The following is a 24092-nucleotide window of genomic DNA, read 5'->3' as shown; positions in this document are numbered from 1 at the left end:
TAAATAAAAGATAGCAACTGATTTGCATTTCATTGAGTGAAATAAGTATTTGAACCCCTACCAACCATTAAGAGTTCTGGCTCCCACAGAGTGGTTAGACACTTCTACTCAATTAGTCACCCTCATTAAGGACACCTGTCTTAACTAGTCACCTGTATAAAAGACACCTGTCCACAGAATCAATCAATCAAGCAGACTCCAAACTCTCCAACATGGGAAAGACCAAAGAGCTGTCCAAGGATGTCAGAGACAAAATTGTAGACCTGCACAAGGCTGGAATGGGCTACAAAACCATTAGCAAGAAGCTGGGAGAGAAGGTGACAACTGTTGGTGCGATTGTTCGAAAATGGAAGGAGCACAAAATGACCATCAATCGACCTCGCTCTGGGGCTCCACGCAAGATCTCACCTCGTGGGGTGTCAATGGTTCTGAGAAAGGTGAAAAAGCATCCTAGAACTACACGGGAGGAGTTAGTTAATGACCTCAAATTAGCAGGGACCACAGTCACCAAGAAAACCATTGGAAACACATTACACCGCAATGGATTAAAATCCTGCAGGGCTCGCAAGGTCCCCCTGCTCAGGAAGGCACATGTGCAGGCCCGTCTGAAGTTTGCCAATGAACACCTGAATGATTCAGAGAGTGACTGGGAGAAGGTGCTGTGGTCTGATGAGACCAAAATAGAGCTCTTTGGCATTAACTCAACTCGCTGTGTTTGGAGGAAGAAAAATGCTGCCTATGACCCCCAAAACACCGTCCCCACCGTCAAGCATGGGGGTGGAAACATTTTGCTTTGGGGGTGTTTTTCTGCTAAGGGCACAGGACAACTTATTCGCATAAACGGGAAAATGGACGGAGCCATGTATCGTGAAATCCTGAGCGACAACCTCCTTCCCTCTGCCAGGAAACTGAAAATGGGTCGTGGATGGGTGTTCCAGCACGACAATGACCCAAAACATACAGCAAAGGCAACAAAGGAGTGGCTCAAGAAGAAGCACATTAAGGTCATGGAGTGGCCTAGTCAGTCTCCGGACCTTAATCCAATCGAAAACCTATGGAGGGAGCTCAAGCTCAGAGTTGCACAGAGACAGCCTCGAAACCTTAGGGATTTAGAGATGATCTGCAAAGAGGAGTGGACCAACATTCCTCCTAAAATGTGCGCAAACTTGGTCATCAATTACAAGAAACGTTTGACCTCTGTGCTTGCAAACAAGGGTTTTTCCACCAAGTATTAAGTCTTTTTTTGTTAGAGGGTTCAAATACTTATTTCACTCAATGAAATGCAAATCAGTTGCTATCTTTTATTTAAAGTTATTTTTTCGATTTTCCTTTTGATGTGCTATCTGCCACTGTTACAATAAACCTACCATTGAAATGATACTGTTCTGAGACTTTTCATTTCTTTGTCATTGGACAAACTTACAAAATCAGTGAGGGGTCAAATAATTATTTCCCCCACTGTACCTCCTACCCATCGTAATCCTTCTGTTTCACAAGTAATTGTGTGACTCTGACTTTTTATACCCTTTAACCCAGAAGATTATTTCTAATGTTCCTTATATGTTCCTTATCTACTGGCTTACATGTCTCCATGGTGTATCTGTGAACTTACTATGTATCCCTCTGGTTTTTTATTTAATAAAAATGTAAATAAAATAAAAAATATAAAAAAAAATGAAAATGAGGCAAAAACGTTGCAGCCAGAGTATGCAGCAAATTTAAAAAAAAGACTGTCGATCAAAGAAAAATTGAACTGGAAGGAAACTGGCACTAATGGAAATCATGCTTTAATCACAACAGACTTCCAGCCAACATCTTTAGGTGGAGTTTTATGCATTAAAAAAAGCTGAGAAGCGGCCACGGTGCCGTGAGAATTGTGCAGTTCCACAAGCCACGCCGGGAATCAGATTACTCGCTAAAAATGGATTGACCGCGCAGCCGATAACGACACACAGTGAAAAAGCAATGATTTTTTAATGATTTACTTAAATACCGCTGCAGCTTTCAGGACCGCACGGTTCTCTCCACAACGCGACCGTTTCTCAGCCGCTGTATGGCCATGACGCGTGGCCGTAGTCTTAGCGTCAAGCTAACGATTGCTACATCTGCAGATGTTCTTCGAACCTTGTAGTATTGACCATTAAACAGCAAGGGGGGGGGGGGGGGGGCTCCAAAATCCTACCCTAATACATTTGTAATCGGCGCAGCCCTTACTACTATGTGATTTATGAAAAAGCATTAAAAAAAAAAAAACAACAAGCCGATTCCGTTCTCTTCTGATCTGCTGGAGGATGAAAGCTGCATTCTCAAGACTTCGATGATGAATGGGGAAGCAAAGCTTTGGAGACCCCAAATGTGAGGGAGCCGATCGCCTGATACCGAGCACCTGTCTCATTGCCATTCCATGCACTGCTGCCGTGTAATTTGATTATCTGCTGTAGGAAATATTTAATACTGCTATTTATATTGGTGACGCACTCCGGAGATTTAATAGTCTGTTTTTTATGGAAGCCGAGGTGGCTGATCCGAGAGAAATTAGAGCGGAGGCTTCAGAGCGGCTTCGGGAGTATTCCCTGGGGCGGTATTTGGAGATGCTACATCCAGGTCGTTGTGTGCGCAGAAAAACAATCACTCGGGGAACTCGCAGCGGAATGGAGCAGAGAGTGTGCAGTATATAATTATAAAGTCAACCTGTCGATGGCAGGTCTGATGAAAACTGCAACTGTGTGCCAAGGCTATGTGGAAACAAAGGAAATTACCAAAAACTAAAGAAACAGCATGAAGGGCCCATCAAGTCTATTACATCCATGGCTTTTTTGATTCATTTCTGTAGGACTACTGAAAATAGCTGAGTATGCGCACTTGGCTATTTCCTGCACTGCCATGCAAGTGAATGGAGAGAGCCACAAACATGCGCGGACTCCTCTCTTTTCCGCCCTGTTCCTGAGATAGGAGTGTGTCCCAACGGTGACTCTATGGCTCCTACCTGACATTTATGGCATTACTATAAAATAATCCTTTATGAAAGTTGCTGTAATTTTGTAATGTATTTCTTTGACCAGTTCTGGGCTGTGGTCACATGACCATGTCCATGCAGCTCCTTCTTATTTCCTATGAAGTTATGTCCATGGGCGCAGCAGTTATAGGGGAGTGTCTATGTAACTGTGTGGGAGGAGATATAAACTACCTGGGCGTTGTTAGGGGCGGGGTGTAGCTATGGCAGAGGAAGGAGAAGTGCATCATGGGTTTGGTTGGATGCAGCAACAGGAAGTGCTACCTAGGGCTGCAGTAAACGATTATTTCAGTAATCGAGTATTCTATCATTTATTTTGTCCGATTAATCGAGTACTCTAATAAGGAAAAATGAATTAATAGACTGTTTTCCTTTATAAAAACTCATCAGACCTCCTGCCATCAGTCCCAACACCCTTCGTTCGCCCCTGTGCGATCAGCCCAAGTGCTTCAGTTCCCCCCGGTGCCATCAGCTCCACTATTCCCCAGTGCCATCAGCTCCACTATTCCCCAGTGCCATCAGCTCCACTATTCCCCAGTGCCATCAGCTCTCACCCACCCCAGTCATAACAAAAAAAACTGTGGGACCAATTATCAAAAAATATATCAACTTTATTATAATAATATATATAAAATATGGAGGAAAAAAAGGCAAGCTGGAAAAGGATATACAGAGAAGCAAGGGGCAACACCTCATTGGACAGCCAGGTACCTCCGCAGAACTATGATAACAATCTCTGGATACCAGGCTATATGCTGTGTCTCACAGTAAATGGTAATGAGTCTCCTAGATAGTAGAATATATGCCTAACAACCGTGGTAATAATGCATATCACCTACCCCTATAGGGGAATATGTTGTATGACTCTATTTGCTAACCCAACAATAATCACCATTTAATATGAGACCCACAGCATAAGCCCCCAGTAACTATGTAAGACAGTGTACACCAGTAGGTAAGAATTATTTGACTCACAGCCTCAGTATATATCATAGGCCAAATATGAACACTGTGACATAGCGATATATTAATAGACACATCTAACGAGGGACATACCTGAAGACATGATTTGACTAAAAAGAGGTAAAGGAGCCCCAAGCGCAAGACCTCAACGAGCGTTTCACCTCAACGGCTTCGTCAGGAGCCCTCACCCCAGTGCCTTCAGCTCTCCCCACCCAGAGCCTTCAGCTCTCCCCCTTGTGACATCAGCTCCCCCCCTTGTGCCAGCAGCTCTCCCCCTTTGTGCCATCACCCCCCCCCTTGTGGCAGCAACTCTCCCCCCTTTGTACCAGCACCTCTCCCCCTTGTGCCATCATCTCTCCCCCCCTTGTGCCAGCAGCTCCCCCCCCCCCTTGTGCCATCATCTCCCCCCCTTGTGTCAGCACCTCTCCACACCCTGTGCCAGCAGCTCTCCCCCCTTGTGCCAGCAGCTCTCCACACCTTGTGCCAGCAGCTCTCCACACCTTGTGCCAGCAGCTCTCCACACCTTGTGCCAGCAGCTCTCCCCCCCTTGTGCCATCATCTCCCCCCCTTTTGCCAGCACCTCTCCACCCTTGTGCCAGCACCTCTCCACACCTTGTGCCATCAGCTCTCCCCCCTTGTGCCAGCAGCTCTCCCCCCTTGTGCCAGCAGCTCTCCACACCTTGTGCCAGCAGCTCTCCCCCCCTTGTGCCATCATCTCCCCCCCTTGTGCCAGCACCTCTCCACCCTTGTGCCAGCACCTCTCCACACCTTGTGCCATCAGCTCTCCCCCCTTGTGCCAGCAGCTCTCCCCCCCTTGTGCCATCAGCTCTCCCCCCTTGTGCCATCAGCTCTCCCCCCTTGTGCCATCAGCTATCCCCCCTTGTGCCATCAGCTATCCCCCCCTGCTCTTCCTGACACCTGGAGTGCAGAGTGTCATTGTTTAATATGACGCAGTGCACTCCGGGCGCCCAGCTTTAGTTGCACCAACTTTCCAGCAGGGGCGCTGCGAACACTCCATCGTTCCGCGCTGCTCTGCGCCTGATGTCACATAGCTCGTCAAGTCACGGCGTGTGTATGTCAGAAGGTCAGTGCGGGACCATGGACGTGCTGTGGAGTGTCCGGAGGACCCCTGCTAGAAAGGTGAGTGTTCGCAGCGCAGCGGGAGACCACGGAGCGGGAGTAACAGCAAGCGATTCACTCCCGCACCGTGGTCACGTGACACAAACGAATCCTCGATGCTAAAAATTTTCATCAAGGATTTTTTGTGTCGAATTACTGGATTTAGTCGAGTACTCGTTGCAGCCCTAGTGCTACCTACAGGATCGAAACAAAGCAGACGGATTGGTTTACATGGTGAAAATGGGTTAAGACAGAGTCCAGATTGAAATAGGATAAAGCAGGTGAAGGCAATGGCATCAGCGCATCTATTAAATACCATCGTAATCCCGGAAAACCCCTTTAAACGTTCATATTGGACAAACCCTTTAAGCACTAGCCAGTTATCTGGCAATTGACTCTCTGGACAAAAAAAGGGGACCACAAGCAGAAAACATAGGAGGACATTTACTGAGGCCAGTGTTTTGTATGCCAATCTGAATCCCTGTCTCTTAATAATTGTGGCAAATGTCTGCAAGTCCGTGCTCCAGAGCTGAAATCTACACCAGCAACAGAGCTGGTGTAGACTTCAGGTATAATCTACTACAGTTTCCTCTTGTAGATTAATAATAAATGTGCTGGGTCGGCTATGCCCGGCCCCACCGTGCCCACTTTTTGGAAAGGTGGCAAGGGCCGTACAAAACCAGTAAAACATTTTGAGCAGGCAGAACATGCACCAAACTTTACCAATGTGCACACTTATTTCACCCCCGCTACAGCAGCCAAAACAGGACAGGCCATCGTTATGATATCGCTGGGTACCCGACTCCTGGCATCCTTCCCCCCTCAGCCGTTTGATCGGGCCGGGACGCTGCGCCTCTTCACTGTTTACGTCCATGTCCATGGTTTTACTTGCACGCTGTCTACTTGGTGGTGGTGCAGGAGATCACAGATTTGCTCTCTTTGCTTACTTTGGACAAAACTGCTAAATTCTACACCACAGCTACTAATTTGAGGGTGTGCATGTAGACGGCTCTATGTAAAAATAATAGTTATACAAATAATAATAATTACCGTAATGAATTCCTCTAATCCAGTAGAAGCCTCTGGAAGCTGGCCACTAATTGGACCCTCAAACTAGAGGTACACTACATGCCCTCAAGTCTTGGTACCCAGTTCAAGAAGAAGAATGGGCGATTGGTTGAGACTTCTGCTGCATAGACGTAATGATAACTGTCTCGCCCATCTGCTTCATTACAGATTTTCCATTTTCATTTTTTACTCCCTGCCTTCCCGGAGCCATAACTTTTGAAATTTTCTGTTCACGTCATCGTAGGAGGGCTCGCTTTTTGCAGGACAAGTGGTACTTTCTCATCGCACCATTTACTATTGCATACTATACAGACACAACATATGAACGGATGTGAAGTTGTTGGTGGATCCCACTAAAATGGTCTGGGATCCGCCAACAGCTTTCTATTGTCTAAAAGACAGATACAAAAAACACAGATTAGGACAATTGTCACATAAAATAAAGTCCTCAGCAGCAGAGCCGATATGACAGAAATGCACCGACAATATGAGTAGTCCAGGCGGCGTCCCAGCTGGGGCCGGTTCATCTGCAGTTCATGTTACCTCGAGTCTGGAACCGGGCCAGAACCGTACAGAAGGGAGAGGACATAATAAATAAAACACATAAAATGTCAGAAAGATCTAGGCGTGCTCCATCTATGCTACAGCATGAAGCCTGCCCTGCATACACAACGATGCTGTTAACTGATCTCATATTATTACTGTGTCTCTCTATGTAGTATTATGACCACTGCAGCTCCCTAATAACACTGCGCTCAATAACACATGCCTATCGAATGGCAATCTGAAAAAAGGGGTTTGCCTCATGAAGACAAGCCCCCTGTCTATAAAACCTACTAGGGCATATGGGGAAGTCCACCACGCGTGACCACCTCTACGAGAAAAAATGGAGAACTGCTCTGTAAGGTGGCTCCCAGTTTGTCAGACTGGAGCCATTCTTATATTACATAAAGATAACTGCCATGTAATACCACATTTCCCCTGCAGAGGTCACCTAAGAGTAATCAGTTCTTTGTGCCAGGAGCGGGACCAAGGCAAACAGGCTATCGCTGCCTCTGATGAAACCTGACATTAAAGAGATTTTACGGTATTTAAGATTTCTTACTTACCTGCTCCGCGCCGCCACAGTCCTACACACTGCTTCCATCTTCCAGTCCCTCTGTGGGTCACTTGCACCGCTCCAGCCAATGACTTCAGTGGTGATGTGCTGCTGCTTGTGGCCACATCACTGCTGAAACTTGTGGCCATGCCCACGCGCTGCCGGGCGTAAACAGTGCGGGGACCAGAAGATGGAGAGGGCAGACGCAGCGCAGAGGACTGCAGCGGTGTGGAGCAGGTAAGCACAATTGTTCTATTTTGCAGGAACTTGTTAAAAAATCTTAATTACTGGGAAACCCCTTTAATGAGTCTGGCTGTTCCAAGCATTTACACGAGACACTGAAAGTACCGCAAATAACACCTAGCCAGCTTGTTGATAGTTTCTCATGAAAAACTAAAAATTAAAATTAACCAATGCACAATCCAGAGGTAGAGCTTGGTTGATGACAGCACCTATAATACAATACAGTCATGTGCCTAAGACCTTAGTGAATACATTGTAACATATGTCACAAAGCAGAATCCCTGTACAAACAGCTTTATTTACAGACATTCCTTTTTTTATTATTATTTTATCATTCTGTGCTTTTTCGGTCCAGAAATGTGCTGATTAATTTCTTAAAAGGCCAGTGATTGAGCTAACTAATGACACAGTATACAGTAAGATCCTAAGCTCCCCCTAGTGGTGGCTGCATGCAGACCGAATATATTTTGGGAGCCAAGGACATTAAGGGATTGTGGAATTCTGCATAAAAAAGTACAACTATAAGAAAAAAAGAATTTAAAACCTATTGAGGTACAAAAAAATTTACTCAAGGGTGGACATCCACTTTTAAGCCCCCCCCCCCCCCCTTCCTTTTATTGAGTCTTATTTTGCTCATCTTCTTCGCACACATGGTTTGGTCACTTTAGTTTTAAACCATTTTCTACAGAAAGAAAACAGCTCCTCGTGCATTGACTTCTAATTGTGATGGACTTGTGCTTAGATACAGCAACTTGTCTGAATAAGAGGAGCTGCAGTGTAAAGTACAGAGGATGAACATAGCAGCATCCTGTGCTAGGAGCTGGATTTCAGACTGTAACAGATATTGCCATGTGTGTGTAGCTTAAAGATGGCGACTTATAAGTTAACACTTTCTGATAAGGAGTTAGGCTACTTTCACACTAGCGTTTTCTGCTGGATCCGGCAGGGTCCAGCAAAAACGCTTCCGTTACTGATAATACAGCCTGAGGAAGCTAGCTTTTTCTGGCGATACGCGTGGGGCGTATTCCCCTGCACTCCATGTCTGCCTATTATTGGATAGTTGATTTACGGATGGTATACTGTTTTAGACGGCGTGTGTTTGTTCCTATTGCAGTTATGTGTTTGGACATATTTATAGTCCATGCACAATGATTTAAATGTCTTGGGCTTTTATGTTTGTTTAATAAACTCTAGTTTTTATCTAAGAGGTGCGGCCTTGTCTGCGGTGTTCTTTTCTTCCTTGGGTTCCGTTACTGATAATACAACCATCTGCATCCGTTATGAACAGATCCGGTTGTTTTATCTCTAACATGGCCAAAACGGATCCGTCATGAACTATATTGAAAGTCAGTGGAGGACGGATCTGTTTTCTATTGTGGCAGATTGCGTTAGAGATAACGGATCCGTCCCCATTGACTTGCATTGGGGGTCATGCCGGATCCGTCTTGCTCCGCATCCCAGGACGGAAAGCAAAATACAACATGTTGCGGTTTGCTCTCCGGTCTGGGAACGCAACTAAACAGAACGAAATTCATTTTGGAGCGCTCCGTTCTGTTCAGTTCAGTTTTGTCCCCATTGACGATGAATGGGGACAAAAGTAAAGCGTTTTTTTTTTTTTCCCGGTATTGAGCCCCTATGACGGAACTCAATACCGGAAAACTTTAACTCTAGTGTGAAAGCAGCCCAAAAGGGGTTGTCTGTGAGTTTTTTTTAAACCATCAGGGGAGCAAAGAGCTTAAAAAACAAAGAATAAAGCTTTTCTCATCTTCTACAGGTCCCTCCATCCCTGTATCCTTTGTTTTATAAGCCCCTCTGCTCCCCTGACCTCCAGACAATACATTTAATTGCACTTCTGATTTCTGGTTAAAGGGGTTAAACGAGCCTCCCTAGCGTCACCCGCGAGCAGGGCAAGTATAACCTGTATGAGGTGCCCGGCCATTGTGGGGGGCATTATAGGGGTTGGATAACCCCTTTAAGGCTACATGCACATGACTGTATTTTGGGTCCTCATCCCATCTGCATTTTTTGAAGATAACATAATGACCCATTTACGTACAGTACATGAGTCCACAAAAAATACGGACAGCACAGGGATATCATCCATGTGAGCGTTCTGGAAAATACAGAACATGTCCTATTCCTTCGTCTCGGCCAAAGTTGCGAGAGACTTCGGTAAATGACTAGGTTATTCCTATTTGTGTATTCAAAAACATTTTAAAATAGGAATGCGAAGTCGGCTTCTGTACCGAGGCACCAGCCAGTACCAAAGACGACTTCGGATTCCTATTTTAAAATGTTTTTAAATACGCAGATAGGAATAACGTAGTCATTTACCGAAGTCTCGCGCAACTTTGGCAGAGACAAAGTTTTCCTGCATTTTAATGCTGTACGGAAACAACATTAACGACAAAGTTTTTTATCCCTTTTTTGGTTTCATTTTTCTTCCCTATCTTTCTTGAGCCATAACTTTTTTATTTTTCTGATAGGCTGATAGTGTTCAGTGCAATTACCGATGCCTCCATTTGCCGCAGGGGGTGTCGGTTTTTGTGCATTTAAATGCCGCGATCTCACTTGATCACGGCATCCAAAGCCTTTAACTACCTCAATTGGCATTATTGCCAGTCACGGTAATTAGCTGCAGGTCTCTGTTGTTTGAAACAGCAGAGACTTGCCGGCCATGACGCCCACTGCACGTGCGAGCGGGCGCCATGTTCCCACATCGCTCCAGCACCGTTCATGTATGGCGCTGGTAGTGAAAGGGTTAAGGAATCAACTTTGGATCTATGATCTGAGGCTCGATTCACTCTTCCTTGATTTGTGAACCATAAAAAGGATACAGTCTTGCTTTTTTCTGTTAGGCCTCTTTCACACGGGCTTTGCGGGAAAATGTGCGGGTGCGTTGCGGGAACACCCGCGATTTTTCCGCGCGAGTGCAAAACATTCTAATGCGTTTTGCACTCGCGTGAGAAAAATCGTGCATGTTTGGTACCCAAACCCGAACTTCTTCACAGAAGTTCGGGCTTGGGATCGGTGTTCTGTAGATTGTATTATTTCCCCTTATAACATAGTTATAAGGGAAAATAATAGCATTCTGAATACAGAATACAAAGTAAAATAGCGCTGGAGGGGTTAAAAAAAAAAATAAAAAAAATTGAACTCACCTTAGTCCACTTGATAGCGCAGCCCGCCATCTCCTTCTGTATTCTTTCTTCAGGACCTGGGTAAAGGACCTTTGATGACGTCACTCCGGTCATCACATGATCCATCACCATGGTAAAAGATCATGTGACGGACCATGTGATGACCGGAGTGACGTCACCAAAGGTCCTTGACCTAAAATGAATGCTCACCACAGGTCCTGTTCAGTGAGGAGATGCCGGCATCGCGATCAAGTGGACTAAGGTGAGTTAAATAATTATTATTATTTTTTAACCCCTCAAGCGCTGTTTTACTATGCATTCTGTATTCAGAATGCTAATATTTTCCCTTATAACCATGTTACAAGGGAAAATGATAATGATCGGGTCTCCATCCCGATCGTCTCCTAGCAACCATGCGTGAAAATCGCACTTGCTTGCGGATGCTTGTGATTTTCACGCAGCCCCATTCACTTCTATGGGGCCTGCGTTGCGTGAAAAACGCAGAATATAGAGCATGCTGCAATTTTTAACGCAACGCACAAGTGATGCGTGAAAATCACTGCTAATGTGAACAGCCCTATAGAAATGAATGGGTTGGTATTCAGTGCGGGTGCAATGCGTTCACCTCACGCATCGCATCCGCGCGGAATACTCGCCCGTGTGAAAGGGGCCTTAGAAAATCCCAGAGAATCTCTTTACTTTTTAAGAAACGCTAACATAAATGTATATGTTATCATAATCACCTCATCGTCATCTGCATCATACTGCGCATAGTGCTGTTCAAGCATCTCCCTCTGACGACGCTCCTGCTCCAAAGTTTGACTGATCAACTGGGCGACCTCACTAATTTGTCCTGGTTTCTCACGTCCTATAATAAACCTGTGCAGTGAAAAAAAAAATCTGTGATTAATAGTCACCAAATAAGTCCTCTAAAATACTGTGATTTTATAAAGAAATAGATATTTTTTGTACAAATGCATAATTATAAAGTGACTGGTTTTACATTTTGAAAAAGAATATAATACTGCTATGTACAATAATATCCAGTAACTACCATATTACTACCTCCTATGTACATATATAACTACTATAATACTGCTCCTATGTACAAGAATATAACTACTATAATACTGCTCCTATGTACAAGAATATAACTACTATAATACTGCCTCCTATGTACAAGAATATAACTACTATAATACTGCTCCTATGTACAGGAATATAACTACTATAATACTGCCTCCTATGTACAAGAATATTACTACTATAATACTGCTCCTATGTACAAGAATATAACTACTATAATACTGCTCCTATGTACAAGAATATAACTACTATAATACTGCCTCCTATGTACAAGAATATAACTACTATAATACTGCTCCTATGTACAGGAATATAACTACTATAATACTGCCTCCTATGTACAAGAATATAACTACTATAATACTGCTCCTATGTACAAGAATATAACTACTATAATACTGCCTCCTATGTACAAGAATATAACTACTATAATACTGCTCCTATGTACAGGAATATAACTACTATAATACTGCTCCTATGTACAAGAATATAACTACTATAATACTGCTCCTATGTACAAGAATATAACTACTATAATACTGCCTCCTATGTACAAGAATATAACTACTATAATACTGCTCCTATGTACAGGAATATAACTACTATAATACTGCCTCCTATGTACAAGAATATTACTACTATAATACTGCTCCTATGTACAAGAATATAACTACTATAATACTGCTCCTATGTACAAGAATATAACTACTATAATACTGCCTCCTATGTACAAGAATATAACTACTATAATACTGCTCCTATGTACAGGAATATAACTACTATAATACTGCCTCCTATGTACAAGAATATAACTACTATAATACTGCTCCTATGTACAAGAATATAACTACTATAATACTGCTCCTATGTACAAGAATATAACTACTGTAATACTGCTCCTATGTACAAGAATATAACTACTATAATACTGCTCCTATGTACAGGAATATAACTACTATAATACTGCTCCTATGTACAAGAATATAACTACTATAATACTGCCTCCTATGTACAAGAATATAACTACTATAATACTGCTCCTATGTACAAGAATATAACTACTATAATACTGCTCCTATGTACAAGAATATAACTACTATAATACTGCCTCCTATGTACAAGAATATAACTACTATAATACTGCTCCTATGTACAAGAATATAACTACTATAATACTGTCTCCCATGTACAAGAATATAACTACTATAATACTGCCTCCTATGTACAAGAATATAACTACTATAATACTGCTCCTATGTACAAGAATATAACTACTATAATACTGCTCCTATGTATAAGAATATAACTACTATAATACTGCCCCTATGTACAAGAATATAACTACTATAATACTGCCTCCTATGTACAGGAATATAACTACTATAATACTGCTCCTATGTACAAGAATATAACTACTATAATACTGCTCTTATGTACAAGAATATAACTACTATAATACTGCTCCTATGTACAAGAATATAACTACTACTAACCGAACCACCTACCATTTATCATTGGATACATAGAAGAATTAGCCAGCTGGGAGTCCAGAACCCATGAGAAACATGTTAAGATATGGAGACCATGGTTGCAATTTAGGGCGTCAACACTATTAGCAGCTCAATAAAGGTCTATGGACCCGGTTATACCTCATTGTAATGTATACCTGACTAAATAACACAAAATGTCTTATTTACATGCAATAACTAGAGATTTATTGTTCATGGTTTATTTTTGTATATTTATGTTCATGGGGCCGGTTGCCTCAACAATCCTTTGTAGACCATATGCACATAGTACTTGCACTTTATAAGATTTGTGACCATGTGATAGTGGTACAACACGGCAAAATGTGTGCTACCTGGTTACCTGTTAAGTGCCTTAATTACTCTCTATATATGTCTGATAGGGGTATCTATGGTATTATCCACACTTGTAATCCAGGTCTAATAATGAGGATGTGCCTATCCTCGGCTGTGTTGTTATACGATGTTTACCTTTATGCCTATGTGTATGGAATGTCAACGTTGTATCTTGAGCTTGACCTTTTTCAATAAAAAGATAATTGACAAGAATATAACTACTACTAGACTGTCTCCTACGTACAAGAATATAACTACTATAATACTGCTCCTATGTACAAGAATATAACTACTATAATACTGACTCCTATGTACAAGAATATAACTACTATAATACTGCCTCCTATGTACAAGAATATAACTACTATAATACTGCTCCTATGTACGAGAATATAACTACTATAATACTGCTCCTATGTACAAGAATATAACTACTATAATACTGCTCCTATTTACAAGAATATAACTACTATATTAATGTCTTCTATGTGCAAGAATATAACTACTATAATACTGCTCCTATGTACAAGAATATAACTACTATAATACTGCTCCTATGTACAAGAATATAACTACTATAATACTGCTCCTATGTACAAGAATATAACTACTATAATACTGCTCCTATGTACAAGAATATAACTACTATAATACTGCTACTATGTACAAGAATATAACTACTATAAAACTGCTCCTATGTACAAGAATATAACTACTATAATACTGCTCCTATGTACAAGAATATAACTACTATAATACTGCTCCTATGTACAAGAATATAACTACTATAATACTGCTCCTATATACAAGAATATAACTACTATAATACTGCTCCTATGTACAAGAATATAATTACTATAATACTGCCTCCTATGTACAAGAATATAACTACTATAATACTGCCTCCTATGTACAAGAATATAACTACTATAATACTGCTCCTATGTACAAGAATATAACTACTATAATACTGTCTCCTATGTACAAGAATATAACTACCATAATACTGCTCCTATGTACAAGAATACAACTACTATAATACTTCTCCTGTGTACAAGACTATAACTACTATAATACTGCTCCTATGTACAAGAATATAACTATTACTAGACTGTCTCCTACGTACAAGAATATATCTACTATAATACTGTCTCCTATGTACAAGAATATAACTACTATAATACTGCTCCTATGTACAGGAATATAACTACTATAATACTGCTCCTATGTACAGGAATATAACTACAATAATACTGCTCCTATGTACAAGAGTATAACTACTATAATACTGCTCCTATGTACAGGAATATAACTACTATAATACTGCTCCCGTGTACAAGAATATAACTACTATAATACTGCTCCCGTGTACAAGAATATAACTACTATAATACTGCTCCCGTGTACAAGAATATAACTACTATAATACTGCTCCTATGTACAAGAATATAACTACTATAATACTGCCTCCTATGTACAAGAATATAACTACTATAATACTGTCTCCTATGTACAAGAATATAACTACTATAATACTGCTCCTATGTACAGAAATATAAGTACTATAATACTGCCTCCTATGTACAAGAATATAACTACTATAATACTGCCTCCTATGTACAAGAATATAACTACTATAATACTGCCCCCTATGTACAAGAATGTAACTACTATAATACTGCTCCTATGTACAATAATATAACTACTATAATACTGCTCCTATGTACAGAAATATAAGTACTATAATACTGCCTCCTAGCTGTGAGGACGTGTGTTGGTGGTTCTCTTGATGTCTGGAGCTAGCCCAGGGAAGGGCCTCCCTGGACGGGGAACTTCCCCAAGCAAGGCCCAGGCTTCCAGGCCTCTTTCCAGTATGGATACAAGTCCAAAAGTGAATCCTTTGACAAGGAATGACCAGAATGGAGGAAACACCAGTGCATTAAGTGCAAGTAAGAAAGATGGCGTAACAGTTGGGATTCCAGCAGAAAAGAAGGCTTCAGCAGCAGTGAGTACAGCTAAGAGATGTGAGGTGAAGCAGACCTCCACTCCAGCCCAGACATGCAGCGTGCAGTACTGTATAGTGACTCCCAAAAGGTATCTTCTGTGAAAATTGGCAATCCAAACCTGCAGGGTGCACAGGAGGTGAGACAGGGCGCAGCACATGCACCAGGTGTGCAGCTCACCCCTCACACAGGCAGCAGAGGACATCTCTGGAGAGGCTGACATTACAGCAGAACCTGCAGCAGGATGAGGTGGTGACCATGGCACGCTTAGGCCGCACCAGGTCTCAGTCTGGAAGTGGCAGCAGCAAAAATGCTGAAAGATCTATAGATGTGGCACAAGAGAGATCTGCAGAGAAATCTCATGGAGGCTCCAGGTCTGCTGAGTTCAAACAGCCTGAGAAGCTGCCCAAGACTGGACACCAAACGAGAGAGACCCGTGCACCTGAGCTGCAGCTAGCAGAGGAGATCCCTGCCCTGGTGAGGAAAATGGAGGAGCTGAAGGGACACAAACAAATGCTGCAAATGGAGATTGACTGTGTGTACAAGCTGAAGACTGCAAACCCAAACTGTGCAGCCGTGTACGACCGTAAGCTACACTCACTCAGCTTGGAACTTGGTGACCTGGTGAAGCAGATGGACACTGTCCTGGACAGAATGGGACCACTTGCCGAGTCCTATAGGAACCAGGAGCGTTTTGCCAGCCAAGGCCTGAACCTTGAATCTGGATTTTCTGATGCAGAACTGGATTCCAGTGTTATCCCTGAGGAGGCCCAGCGGGCGACAAGACCTGTGCTACAAGCTGCAAAGTTTTCTTTAAAAAAAGGAGAGATCTATAAACAGGACAGTGTGCAACAGCGGCCACAAGAATCTGCAGCTATCCCTGAGGAGACACATGGACCTCAGACACCAGCACTACAAGTCCCAGGAGGCACAGTGCAGCAGGACAATGGACATCTATCCATACATCCAGGTGATGGGGTGGCAGAGCAGATCTCTACTGCTGGGGCAAAGACTGGGGGTGATGGTGGACATGTCCATGAGGGGTCAGTGTCTGGGGGGAATGTACAGTCTGTATGGGAGATATCTGAGGATGGCATAGAGGTGGACAGGCTGGAGGAATCTCCGCAGAGTAATGAGGGTGATTTTCCACCTTTACCCTCAAGCACAGAAGGTGTGAGTGGCCCCCCCTAGTGCAGACACCCCCCCCCCCCCCCATTCCCTCAATAAGTCAGGGCCCTGAACCCTGCCAGGTCTCCCCCGGTAATGCCTGGAGCCGTGGTGCTCCATCTTTTTCCTCCGGCGCTCACTATACAGGTCAGGCCTTTAAAAGGAGGAATGTAGTAAGATTTAAACATCGAGGTGCCAAAGAAGACCTCCCAGATTGGAGGCTTGTGGTTCGGGAACTCCTGTGTCGCCAGATGGGGTTTGTGCCAGCGGACATCTTGGCAGTCATTAATCTACCAGATAGACAGGGCTATGACGTCAGCTTCAAGCTCATGTCTAATCTGGATAGATTCTGGGCTAATTTCCCCAGGTTCAGAGACACTGATGATTGGAGTAAATTTATTTTTATTCAAATATCCAAGCCAGATACCGTCACGGTTAATATCATCTTCTGGAATGAAGCCATCCCTCCCCAGGACAATGTGGTGTGGCTCAGGAGACACTGTGACATGGTGTCTGATCTCACCAAGAACAGAGATGATGATGGTATCTGGACTGGAGGGTGGAAGGCTTTGGTGAAGCTGCGCCAGCATAATAATGTCACGTGGCATCTACCAAACTCCTTCTTCATTGGGAGAGAGAAAGGCGTCTGCTTCTACCCAGGTCAACCCAGGAAGTGTTTTGAGGGCTCTTTCACACCTGCGTTCTTGTCTTCCGGCATAGAGTTCCGTCGTCGCGGCTCTATGCCGGAAGAATCCTGATTATCCTAATGCATTCTGAATGGAGTGAAATCCGTTCAGGATGCATCAGGATGTCTTCAGTTCCGGAACGGAACGTTTTTTGGCCGGAGAAAATACCGCAGCATGCTGCGCTTTTTGCTCCGGCCAAAAATCCGGAACACTTGCCGCAATGCCGGATCCGGAATTAATGCCCATTGAAAGGCATTGATCCGGATCCGGCCTTAAGCTAAACGTCGTTTCGGCGCATTGCCGGAGCCGACATTTAGCTTTTTCTGAATGGTTACCATGGCTGCCGGGACGCTAAAGTCCTGGCAGCCATGGTAAAGGGGAGCGGGAGAGCAGCATACTTACCGTCCGTGCGGCTCCCCGGGCGCTCCAGAGTGACGTCAGGGCGCCCCAAGCGCATGGATCATGTGATCGCATTGGACACGTCATCCATGCGCATGGGGCGCTCTGACGTCATTCTGGAGCGCCCCGGGAGCCGCACGGACTGTAAGTATACCGCTCCCCCGCTCCCCGCTCCTACTATGGCAACCAGGACCTTAATAGCGTCCTGGGTGCCATAGTAACACTGAAAGCATTTTGAAGACGGTTCCGTCTTCAAATGCTTTCAGTACACTTGCGTTTTTCCGGATCCGGAGTGTAATTCCGGCAAGTGGAGTACATGCCGGATCCGGACAACGCAAGTGTGAAAGAGGCCTAAGTGTGGCAGAGCCGGTCATGTCGCAAGTGTGTGCACTGTGGTCAAGTGCAACCTGTGCGGAGAGGATCGGCAACATAAGTGCAAATTGTCAGAACATCAGATGTAATCTATGTGGCACGATGGGTCACCCTCACAGGGACTGTCCGGAATCATGGCACAATATTATCTGTAAGGAGCTTCCTGATGAGGAATTGTTAGAGGCAGATGCTGTAGAGGAGGAGGCCTTAATGTCAGGGTCCATTCTGACCAGACAAGAAGTCCAGCAGGGATCAGGTACTGCAGCTCCAGAACATGAGGTCCCAGATACTGCACACGGGAGTATGGAGGTTGTCCCTTAGGGCCAGCAACAGTCAGATGTAGCCTCTTCTTCTTCATCACCAGCAGTATTTGAGGAAAGTAAGAGCAACAAGAGGAGGAAAAAAGATAAGTCCTCCCGTAAGCCTGAGGGTGAGTACAGGATGGCCGAGAGTGTCAAGAAGAAAGTCCATAAGGGGTCAGAGGTCATGGTCATATCCAACAGGTACGAGGTCCAGTCAGAGTCTGAGGGAGATTATGAGAGCGAACTGAAGAAAAAAGATGATTAATGTGAAGGGGACACTGAGGATCCCCCGACCAAAAGAAAACCCTATGCTGTAAAGTCCCAGGTAGAATCAGACATGGAGATAGGTGGTAAGCAGGGCGACTCCGACCTATGATGATGGGTATTACCTCGCTGCTCTTCCTTTTGTGTTGTGTAATGATGGCCGGGTTCTCTTTAAAAGTGCTTTCCAGGGGGCGGAGCTAACCAATGGCCGGGTAAGACGTGCTTTACCTCGGCTCCCGACCGACTCCAACTTTAAAGCCTGACAGGACACCATCCGCTTCGCTGACCACATGACAGGTCGCAGGAGAAGACCCTCATCGACGCCCGCTCCGACACGCCGCAAAACGGGAGCGATTTCCCGCTTCTTCGTCCCCTCCAGCCAGACAGACGCTGACCGAGGGGAAGACAACTCTCCCAAGATGGCGGCGAGACAGGTCAGAGCGGCGTCCCCCACGCACCATGAAGATTCAGGCCCACAAGCCCCAGAGTCACCACAGCAGCTGAGGGGTACACCTACCGGTTCGCCGGCATCCTATGCTGCGGCAGCAAGCTCCGGCTCGTCGGCGGCTTCATCCCCGCCATACACAGGGTCGTTCTCAGCAGCACCTCAGGGACATTCTTCTAGAGGCCGCTGCTCCCAGACCTCGATCTTGGAGTCAGGGGCATCCATAACCCCACAGAGAGAGGATGAGGACTGGGACTGGAAGGTTCACCTCAAATCCCTCCCCACCAGGCATGAAATAGATGCCTTATTTTCCAGGCTGGAAACTTCTCATAAAAGAGATATGGAGGCCTTGCAGCATGACTTAAAGCAGGTGGGTCAGAGGGTGGAGGAGGCAGAATCCATGCAGGAACAAGTACTGGGGGTCCTGGAGTCACACCAACAAGTCATCCAGACACACTCTGCTCAGATCCAAGATATCATCACACATCTAGACGATATTGAAAATAGAAATAGGAGGAATAACCTACGCATTAGGGGCCTTCCTGAAGATATTTTACCACAAGATCTTGAGAAATGGGCCACTTCCTTCTTCAATACATTGATGTCCAGAGAACCAGGACAATCTCTTGAAATAGATCGTATCCACAGAGCCCTTGGTCCTAAACTAAGCGATCCTAATCGCCCCAGAGATGTCATATGCCGTATACATTTCTTTAAAGATAAAGAGGCCATCTTGAAAGCTGCCAGATCTGCAAGCAAAATCATGCATGCTGACAAAGAAGTCATCATTCTACAGGATCTAGCCAGGCGTACCTTGCAGCTACGCAAAGCACTGAAACCGTTACTGACAGCACTCAAAGCCAAGGACATTCCTTACAGATGGGGATATCCATTTCAATTGTCCGCTACTAAAGAAGGGAGGTCAGCTGTATTCAGATCCCTTGACGACCTCGCCAACCTCTGTGCAGCGTTTGATATCCCGCTGCTGGAGTTGCCGGATTGGCCTAGTCCGAAGCAACCCATTCCCATCCCACAGAGGGAAAGATGGCAGACGACCTCACCTAAGCAGAAGAGGACCTCTAGACGTGAGCCTAACCCTAACGACTGACTGTTGGGACATTCTCGCTCACCCACCTGAGGGGATCTACACCCTCCTGTTGCCTTTATTGTTCTATACTGTTATAGAAATTATGTGCATATCATTTTCTTATGTATAGGTCTCCTAGACCTATACACACACCTGTCCTGTTATATATTCAGCAAATGTTATTTCTGCGTTATTATAAGTTGGAGTCCAGTAAGGAGACGGTTGGTCCTTGCTTTCTCCCCACCCCACTTAGGGACCGCAGCACACACCGCTGCGAAGGACCTCAGTTGTCACCTAGCACCCTTGGAACCGACGATGTTGGTTCTTCCAAATAAGATTTATATGCTTTATATGTGCACTGCTCTGTGTTTAATTGTTCCCCTTGTTGTCTTCCTTCCCTCATGTGTCCTTCCCCATACTCCTACTACATTTCAGATAGTACTGGCAGAATATGGGAGATTATGCTTCCCTCTCACTAATATTCCTCAAAATGGCACCCATATCGTTTTGCACTTTTAATGTCAGGGGTTTCAATAAACCCGAGAAACGGAGTCAGATTCTATACAACCTCCATAAGAAGAGAGTTATGATTGCTATGATACAGGAGACTCACTTTAAAGCAGGCGCCGTTCCCAAATATGCCAACCGTTATTATCAGAATTGGTTTCATGGTCCTAATCCCACTAGCAGATCAGGGGGAGTCTCTATAGGACTCCACAAATCATTTAGCTATACAGTTTTATCCTCTGAGATAGACCTAAAGGGCAGGTTTGTTTTCATTAAGCTCTCTGTGGATCATTCTGTCATAACTATAGCTAATGTCTATTTTCCTAACCAGGGACAAACAACTTTTGGATCCAAGATCCTGAAAAAACTATCCAAATTTGCAGATGGTTCCCCAATCATACTTGGAGGCGATTTCAACCTGGTGATGGACCCACTGCTGGATTCCTCATCTGGTAAGTCCTCGATCTCCCCGAGTTCTCTGCGCAGTTTTAAATCCGAGCTCATGGCACTTCGCCTGGTGGATCTATGGCGCATTTTGCATCCAGGTGTCAGGGATTATAGCTTCCACTCTCCAATCCATAATAGCTATGGTAGACTCGATCACATCTTTATATCTCAACAACTGCTGGACTCTGGGCCTAAATGCTCTATTGACACTCGCCTGTGGTCTGATCATGCACCGGTATGTGGCATTATTTCCTCCCAACCTTCTTACACCCGGCCCTTCTCATGGAGACTGAATGATAACCTGTTATCAGATGTAGCCTGCCTAGCAGACATCAGGAAAGCTATTACCAACTTTACTAATGATCATCTAACGGATTTGACCGCCCCCCCTATTAAATGGGAGGCCCTCAAATGCGTGCTTAGAGGGGTGTTTATTTCACATGGCTCCAGACTGAAGAAGGAACGGTCCCACAAATTGAAATCTCTTCTATCTGACCTTGCCATAAAAGAAAACCTAAACAAAAATTCCCCTACTGACAACTTAAAATCAGACATTTCTCTAGTTCAACACCAAATATTGCAGATCCTAGACCAAAAATCATTATGTTTTAGAGATAAAATTAGACACGGGTTCTTTGAGTATGGTAATAAATGTGGAAGCTGGCTAGCTAGGGCCTTACATCCCCGAACTGCTCTGACTCACGTGCCATCAATTAATACAGGTACTGGAAGCTCTGTACACAACCCAGTAGATATCACAGCGGAATTTCAATCCTATTATGCATCCTTATATAATTTACCAGCATCCGCTCTCTCACGAGAACCCCTTAGTGATGAAACTCGTGAATACATAACCCAATTTGGCCCTACACCTATATCTGACGAGGATACAGCCACGTTGGAAGATGATTTCACCCTCCCTGAGCTAGAGTCAGTGATCAAGAACCTGAAGAATGGGAAATCCCCAGGCCCTGATGGATTGACCTCACGGTTCTATAATATTCTCCGAGAAGACCTTACACCCCTATTGGTTGAAACCTTTAATTCCATCGCACCAGATTGTCCATTTACACGACAGGCACTCCAGGCACATATCACAGTCATCCCCAAACCAGGCAGGGACCCAGCGTCATGCTCTAATTACAGGCCTATCTCCTTGCTCAATGTGGATCTCAAAATGTATGCCAAGCTTTTGGCTCTGAGGCTCCATCCCCACATTCCAGGTTGTATACACAAAGAGCAAGTAGGATTTGTACCTAGACGAGAAGCCCGAGATAATACACTTAAAACGCTAGGGTTAATAGCGAGAGCACAACAAACCAAAATTCCACTATGCCTTCTCGCTGTAGACGCTGAGAAGGCGTTTGATAGGGTGAGCTGGCGGTTCTTAGAGGAGACCCTACGCCACGTTGGCCTAGGAGACAAAATGATCTATAGGATATTAGCTCTTTATTCCTCCCCTTCAGCCTGTGTTCGTGTTAATGGACTTCTTTCTGCCCCTTTTGAGATCCGGAATGGAACACGTCAAGGGTGCCCCTTGTCCCCCTTTTTATACACCCTTGTGATGGAATCCCTGGCTAATGCTCTTCGGGCAAACCCTTCCATCTCGGGTCTCAGGCTGGGCAATAAAGAGCACAAACTGTCCCTGTTCGCAGATGACCTGCTTATTTACTTAACCTCTCCCAGGATTAGCCTGCCCTCGATTCTTCGCGAATTTGATCTTTTTGGGCGCCTTAGTAACTTCAAAGTCAATGTGCAGAAATCAGAGATTTTGAACATAAACATGCCCCAACGGGAAGCAGATTCCTTAAGGGACTCTTTCTCCTTTAAGTGGACCTCCCAACATATTAAATATTTAGGAGTACATATCCCAGCCAACTTGACACATGTTTTTAAACTTAACTATCTACCTTTGCTTAGAGCTATTGAATCCAGTTTCCATAAATGGACTTCACTCCAGATTTCTTGGTTTGGGAGGATTAATGTGGTGAAAATGGACATTTTACCGCGTCTTCTATACTTGTTTCAGACGATCCCATGTAAAATCCCTTTAACCTATTTTGCTAAGATCAGGAGAATGGTATCGGTTTTTGTATGGAAAACACCCAGAGCTAGACTAAGTTATAGCTTAATATCTCGTTCTAAAGCTCTGGGGGGTACGGGACTACCAAATTTTAGCTCATACTATAAAGCGACAATCATGAATTGTGTGCTTGATCTATGTCACAACCGCTCTACTAAACTATGGGTAGAAATTGAGCATGAAATGGCTCCACATTTAGCCACTGGAATCTTTTGGCTGTCCCCTACCTCCTTGAATTCATTATCTAATTCGCAATCCCCGATGCTTCTATATTCCTTGGCTAGGTCCTGGGCTAAATTTGCGGGTAAACTTGGCCTTATACATTCTCCTGGTCCTCTCACGACACTCACGGGTCATACAGATCTCCCCACAGGCTTGAGTCAACTCCCAGCTTTAGGAGACCATAATAGACAACCAATCAAATTAATAGACATATATAAACAGAATGGTTTACTCCCTTTGGAGGATCTTTCCCACATTATTCCTGCAGGCCCTGGGCGTTGGCTCCTCTACTTTCAGTTGCGAAGCTTCATTAAATCCCTGATACCTGGATCGCGGTCATGTCCCCCCTTAACTGAATTTGAAAAGATGTGCACAGCGAGGTCAGCTCCTGATCATGCTATATCTCATTTATATGCCATGTTGAACTCGGGGGAGAAAGAGGACTCTTCCACAGACATCCAGGGAACTAAACTCAAATTCATGTCTGATTGGGAATCGGAACTGGGAGCCACCTT

The 24092-nt window shown here is 44.2% G+C and overlaps 1 protein-coding gene across 2 annotated transcripts in view; it reads right to left on the bottom strand.

The window, feature by feature from the left end:
* Positions 1-24092, bottom strand: part of PPP1R9A (protein phosphatase 1 regulatory subunit 9A) — a 257522-nt gene that overhangs the window by 79962 nt on the left and 153468 nt on the right. For both annotated transcript variants that reach the window (XM_040431213.1, XM_040431212.1), the window contains exon 6: positions 11389-11524. In XM_040431213.1, the coding sequence (XP_040287147.1) occupies positions 11389-11524 (136 nt within the window). The remainder of the gene's footprint in view (positions 1-11388; positions 11525-24092) is intronic.

Source organism: Bufo bufo, chromosome 5 (genome assembly GCF_905171765.1).
Source record: "Bufo bufo chromosome 5, aBufBuf1.1, whole genome shotgun sequence".
In the NCBI taxonomy this organism is placed as follows: Eukaryota; Metazoa; Chordata; class Amphibia; order Anura; family Bufonidae; genus Bufo; species Bufo bufo.
This window is presented reverse-complemented; position numbering and strand designations above follow the sequence as displayed.